The sequence below is a fragment of the Euprymna scolopes genome, chromosome 26 (assembly GCF_053919585.1).
Source record: "Euprymna scolopes isolate OS-2025 chromosome 26, ASM5391958v1, whole genome shotgun sequence".
NCBI classification, from domain to species: Eukaryota; Metazoa; Mollusca; class Cephalopoda; order Sepiida; family Sepiolidae; genus Euprymna; species Euprymna scolopes.
The window spans coordinates 62300027-62307231 of record NC_136507.1 but is presented as its reverse complement, the minus strand read 5'-3'; the positions used below and the strand labels follow the sequence as shown (position 1 = coordinate 62307231).

The window sequence follows — 7205 nt, the reverse complement described above, 5'->3', positions numbered from 1 at the left end:
CTTCATTCCATAACGGATATGTACAATATAACCTTTTTTTCGATATTTTCATTTTTTAATGTCTTGATTAAACTGTACAAGTATCGAAACTTTCGCCGGACATCACATCACCATTATGTTACCTAACATCTTTTCTACTCTTTTGATGAGAAGCATTAGGCTTCGAAATACCATGGTATAAAGAGTTTCTTTTTACCCAAAACCCCCAATTGATATATACCCTTATTAAATAAATAAATAAATTTATATATATTACTATATAGTTTTTATACCTTCATTTTCTCTCTTGACTCCTATTTTTTCTCATTTGTTGAGCTTTGTATTATCCTGAGAAGTCTCCTCTTAAAGAATTGATTAACTCCTCCCATTTATTCATATAGTTTAATTTAATTGTATACATGTATAAGGGCACTTTGAAACATTTTAAAACTGTCTGCTATAAAACGATCCTCTGTAATTATTTACTGAATAACTAGCTGCCATAAATTAGTTAGAATACATGATATATACACATTTTTGGTTCTTATCCAAAATTCCCATATATTAAAAAACAAAAATTAAAAAAAAAAAAAATCTGTATGATATACATACAGATACATACCCATGACAAAACCAAAATATATTCCAACCATTGCATAAATTGATCAAGTAGTTTTATTTTTGAATAAGAAAATAAAATTTTATAAATTTCCAAGGAATGACCGTCTTGCCAGCCATTTTGAAAAAAATTTTTAACAAGAGAGATAACTCAATAAATCATACTAGATTTATACATACCAATTCTCGTTAATCACTTAAAACTTATTTTTTTATAAAAATAAACTACTTGATCAATTTATACAATTTTTGGAATATAGTTTCGTTTAATCAATGGTACATATATCATAGATTTTTGTTTACTTTTAATATGGGGAATTTTTCTGAACAAGAACCAACATTTCTCATGACAAATCACAACAGATAAAGAAAGTAGGCATTTTTTTTAGGAATAAAAGTTTTCAAATACTGATTTTTGAAAATTTAGAACCAAGTTTTTTTTTTTTTTTTTTTAAAATTAAAAGTTTCTCTTTTAATTAAAAACTGTGGTAATTTTATGATATAACATTAACCAGTGACCCCAGTGAATTTTAAGTACCAGGGCCCATTTCGTGGGAATGTTGTTGATTGGAATGGTAGGTGTGATTAAGATGATGCCTCCCATAGGATTGTCCATCACTTTTATTAAGCCAGAGTAGCCGATTATTGACACCTGCAGAGAGCTAGAGTATCTGAGAGAACCAAGATATAGTTCATTACTATGCGGCCACTTCAGGACAATGCCATAGACTATGGTACCATTTGCGGACTTTTGAGAGGTGTACCTGAAAAAAAAAAAAAAAAAGAAAAAAAGAAGTTTGATAAACAAAGCAAATAGAATAAAAACTTTGATAAATAAACATCTTTAAAAGAATTTATTTATTAAAATCAAAGTTTTATGTTTATGCTACTCCTAGCAGGAGTACCCAGCATTGGTCGGGCCATAAAAAAAAAAAAAAAAAAATAAAGTTGCATTTGACTACACTTGCTAAATGATTTTTGTTTGAATTTAATTATTTTTACTGCGCAATAATTTATATCAGTTTTGAAAAAAAAAAAAAAAACATACACTGATGTTGGCCCACTGCTATGAATTAAGAACAGGGTCATGTAAGTGAGAAAAAAAGAGTTTTTAAAATATTTGTGATTTAAATAATGTTTATGCATTTAATAGTAATCTGATCTTTAAATCAACTATCGATAAAAAAAACGTTCAAAATAACAGATTTTTGCTTTAATTTAATTAACTACCAAAAAAAAAAAAAAAAAATAAAAATAATTGCCAAGTAAATAATACAAAGTAAAAACCAAAAAAATATATAAAAAAGTCTTTTAATCTTGTTTAAATGCAAAAACTTAATGAAATAAACGTTTTCAAAAATGTTAAAAAAAAAAAAAAAAATATTGCCAAGTAAATAATACAAAGTACAAAACAAACAAGGCCGATAACCATTAGTCGTGTGCTCTCGTGTAATGAATGAATGCGTGAATGTAGGATTGACATGAAATTCTTAAAGATAAACTAAAATGACCAAAAAATGGGCTGAAATGACTTAAATAAATAAAAAGTAAATGACTTAGAATGACTTTAATGAACTTAAGGATGAATTGAATGACCTTAAGAATGATTTGAATGCTTAAAAAATAACTGGAATCCTTCAAAAACAGCTTGAATGATCTGGGAGAATGACTTGAATGGCTTTGAGACTGACTAATTGTAAAGTGGGTGATCATTTTACATTAAATTAATAGAGAAAAGTGATCCCCCACTTTACATCACAAAGTTACAAACATAAGTACAGCATGTGGTAAGAACAGATACTACACTTTGATCTTGGCCAAAAGGCCAAGAAAAGGGTATTTATTTGCTCCCTCACCGAGGAAATTAGGCACAAGGCCAATTTTAATGTGAGGAGTGAAGGAGAAATGGGGGACCAACTCTCCGGGGAGTAGGGGAGCTGGATAGTGACAATTGGTTTGAAGGGTTGCCCCTATATGACCAAGGTCTTATATGTGGGGTTGGTATTTATTTGCTCCCCCCACCGAGCAAATTAGGCACAAGGCCGATTTTTAATGTGAGGAGTGAAGGGGAAATGGGGACCAATGTCATATATGTGGGGTTGCTCCCACATATGGTCTTTGCTTGCAGCATCTGCTGGAACAGATCCTACACTTTGAGATCCAAAAGGCCAAGAAAAGCTTAAAAAGCTAAGAACAGACCTTTGATCTTAAAGGCCAAGCACAAAAGTGTTACAGACGGACTGACTTATAGAGTCGCTTGCACGCGACTAAAAATATTTAAAAAAAAGTCTTTTAATCTTGTTTAAATGCAAAAGCTTAATGAAATAAACGTTTTCTAAAATGTTAAAAAAAGAAAAAAATCTGCCATAAGGTGGGTGCAAATGCAAAAACTAATAGTTATGAGACAACCATCTAAACCATTTGGCTATGGCAACAGTCATAACATGACATTGAAAATTTATCTACTTAACGTATCAGAGACGTGAATGGTTCACACATGCGCAAATGTTAACATGAAAATGAAGTTGTGTTTGACTACACTTGCTAAATGAGTTTTTTAAAATTATTTTTTACTGTGCATTAATTTATATCAGTTCGAAAAAAACAAAAACATCATACACTGATGTTGGCCCACTACTATGAATAGGGGCATGTGAGCAACAAAAAAGAGTTTTTAAAATATTTGTGATTTAAATAATGTTTATGCATTTAATAGTAATTTGATCTTTAAATCAACCAGCGATAAAAAGACATTCAAAATAGTAATAAATGATTTTTATTTTAATTTAATTATTTTTACTGTGCAATAATTTATATCAATTTAAAAAAAAACAAAAAACATACACCGATACCAATTCGGAATAGGGACATGTGAGCAAGAAAAAAAGTTTTAAGCGGTTACGATTTGAAAAGAAAAAAAAATTGTGATTTACATAAGTAATATTTATGCATTTATTAGTAATCTGATCATTAAATCAATTTTCAGCTAAATCAAGCACCGATAAAAATAATTCAAAATAAGAAAAATGATTTTTGTTTCAATTTAATTGTTTTTACTCTACAATAATTTATATCAGTTTGTAATATGTTTTAAAAAAACAAAACATTGCTAATGATTGTTTTGTTAAAAAAAAAGAAAAAGTCTACCGATGTCAGCCTACTACTACGAATTCGAAATAGGGGCATATGAGCGAGAAAAAAGTTTTAAGTGGTTATGGCTAAAAAAATATTTGATTTATGTAAGTAATATTTATACATTTATTTAATCTGATCTTTAAATCAACCCTCAGCTAACTAAATCAACCGCTGATAAAAAAAAATTCGTCAAGTAAATAATACAAGGTACAAAACAAAAAAATATTACAAGAAATCTTTCAATCCTGTTTAAAATGGAAAAACTTACCGAAATAAATGTTTTCAAAAACGTTCCATAAAAAAACAACATCTGCTGTAAGGTGGCCGTGAACTTGAAAGCAAAAGCTAATAGTTCCAAGATAACCCTCTAACCCGTTCGGCCATGGCGATAGTCATACCAAGGCATTGAAAATTTATGTATTAGCCAAGAGGTACAGCAGTTCACACATATGCAGCTGTTGAAATCGTTTAGAAAGAAACGATTTTATGTGACCCCCCCCCCCAGATTCTGCGAGTGTTGAATATTTTATTCTAAATTTAACATATTATGCATCGAAGTTCCTGTCCTTAAAGACACTATCGGAATCATTCTTATTCACTTTGGATTTCAAAAGTTTTAGTGAGACATACATAAATATATACATACATTCACACTAACAGACGTTTGCCCTTTATATAATACTAGCGGGGGGTACCCGGCGATGCCCGAGTGTCTTCAGGTAAATCAAAACTCCGGGGTGGGGTGTTAAATAATAAAAAAAAAAATGTTTTGATAGGTGAGTATGAGAATCGAACCCGTACCCTTGAGTTGGAAATTAATGTGTGAAAAAAAAAAACCGTGTAACGTTAACCATTAAGCTACGGCGACACACAACTTTAAGCAGGTTATTTAACTATAAAAAGAGGCGTGCGCAATAAAATTTAACTCTGCTGCTTCCATTTGACCTAATTAAGAAGGTCAATTAGAAGTCACACAGCGTTTGGGTTTGTTTACCCAAAATAACTGTTTCTTCCCCCAACAGATGTTGGGGAGGGGTGTCTGATCAAAGCTGATTGCTTCTGAACGTTTTTCCGGCGCAATGCAGCGAACACGCCCGTTTGAGGTTAGTTTCACATATTTATACGAAAAAGCCCAATCAACACGCGAGAAGCCCAAATAGCAATAATTTTGTAAAAATCGACGTAAATAAATCTATACGCTATGCGCTTTTCTAATTCCTAGATATTATGATATAGGATCCATATACAGAGTTTTAAGAGATAGCCCCGGGAATGCGTGCGAGAAAAACCTTTTGAAGACATACACGAAATGGTCACACACATTTTGCCTTTTATATATATATATAGACTAGCGGGGGGTACCCGGCGATGCCTGGGTGTCTTGAGGTAAATCAAAACTCCGGGGGGGGGGGGAGGGTGTTAAATAATAATAAAAAAAATGTTTTTGGCAAATAGCAAACAGAATTCTGAACAGAAGCGTGTGCTCCATCCCAACTATCATCAATGGACTTGAGGTAATCTCGTCAGCATCAGACAAAGCCAAACTCTTTGTCAAGAACTTTGCAGTTAATTCTACCTTTTGCGATCAAGGCCGCCAACCCCCAATATTTCCTCCTGTATCTGAAAACACACTATGTGATATACGTATATCTGTACGTGATGTTGCCAAGCTAATCAAAAACCTTGATTCCAGTAAAGCAACTGGCCCGGACGGTATTCCAATTATAGTACTCAAAAAACTTCAACCTGAACTAGCGCCCATACTTACAAAACTGTTTAAACGTTGTCTTAAGGAGAATAGTTTCCCATCTTCCTGGAAAATTTCATTAGTATGCCCTGTATTTAAGAATTCAGGTGATCGCTCATCCCCCTCTCAGTACAGGCCAATAAGTCTCCTGTGCGTCATGAGTAAGTTGCTGGAATCTGTGTTAAATACAGAAGTAATCAACCATCTCAACAAAAATAACCTTCTTAGTGACACTCAATATGGTTTCCGTTCTGCTAGATCTACAGCAGATGTGCTTACAGTTATATCTCATAGGATTAGCAAATCTCTCGACGGAGGCAACCTTTCTAGGGCAATTGCTCTTGACATATCTAAGGCCTTTGATAGGGTATGGCATAAAGGTTTACTTCATAAGATTTCTAGCTATGGTATAGCTGGAAATGTCTTCTCAATTATTAAATCATTTCTCTCTGATAGGTTCATAAGAGTAGTAGTTGAGGGGCAAAAATCAGAAGCTCACAGTATTAATGCCGGTGTCCCTCAGGGGTCTATCCTGGGCCCAACTCTTTTCCTGATCTACATTAATGATCTTCCAAATCACATCCTTACATCATTTGTAGACATCTATGCTGACGACACTACCATTTATGGTAGCACATCTAAGACAGTAAACGACCTAGTTCTCTCCAATTCTCTCTCCTCTGATCTTGAGCACGTAGTACAATGGGGTAAAGAATGGCTGGTTACTTTTAATGCATCTAAAACCAAGCTTCTCTCTTTACATCATCAACATTCTGATCCACATCTGACATCAATTGAAATGAATGGCTCTCGTCTTCAGGAGGCCTCAAGTTTTGACAAACTTCTGGGCTTGACCATTACTCCTGATCTTAAATGGAACACGTACATCAAATCTGTTGCCAAGGCCGCTGGAAAAATGGTGGGATCTTTCTATTGATCCGGTAGATATCTCACTGCTGATGCTATTCTTTATCTATATAAGAGCCAGGTACGTCCAAGGATGGAATACTGTTGCCACATCTGGGCAGGAGCTGCTAGAAAGGACTTGGCCTGCCTTGATAGAGTTCAAAATAGACTTCATAGCCTCGTAGGAGATGTCCTTTTCTCTTCCTTACAACCTTTATCTCACAGAAGAGATGTTGCGAGTTTGTCTCTGATGTATCGTTATTTTCATGGAAAGTGTTCGAATGAGCTTCAATCTATGGTCCCCCCTCGCCAAACTTTCACAAGAAACACTCGTCTAGCTGTAAACACTATCAATAATTCCCCCCACTCTTTATCTGTGTCTAAACCTAAATGTAGATTCCATGAACAAAGCTTTTTTATTAGAACTGCACGCCTGTGGAATTGTCTTCCGTTTTCCTGCTTTCCAGCTGACTACAATATGGTTGTCTTCAAGTCTAACGTAAATAAGTTCTTGATGAGCCGTTCCATATAAGTTATCAACTTTACCAAATTTTCATTACTAATGATTACTATAATGTCCAATTTCTACTGTACACTCTTTAACCCTTATCCTTGAGTGGCCTCTTGGCCTTGATAATGTGGTGATGCCTATGTAAAAAAAAAAAAAAAAAAAAAACCTAATTTAGAAGGTCAAATAGAAGTCACGCTGGACGTTTTTCCCGGCGCAATGCCAAGAACATCCGTTTGAGTTTAGTTTCAGTTTATTTATACTAAAAAGCCCAATCAACACGCGAGGAGCCAAAATAGCAATAATTTTGTA

General features: G+C 33.6%; 1 protein-coding gene and 1 pseudogene across 1 annotated transcript in view; both read right to left on the bottom strand.

Moving 5' to 3' along the window:
* Window positions 1-342: 342 nt before the first annotated feature.
* LOC145248112 (alpha-L-fucosidase-like) overlaps window positions 343-7205 on the bottom strand; it is a 59145-nt gene continuing 52282 nt past the window's right edge. Inside the window, exon 8 of the mRNA XM_080109903.1 lies at window positions 343-1361. Coding sequence (XP_079966029.1) covers window positions 1070-1361 — 292 coding nt within the window. The 3' untranslated portion in view covers window positions 343-1069. The remainder of the gene's footprint in view (window positions 1362-7205) is intronic.
* On the bottom strand, window positions 2281-2435 carry LOC145248440 (U2 spliceosomal RNA; annotated as a pseudogene).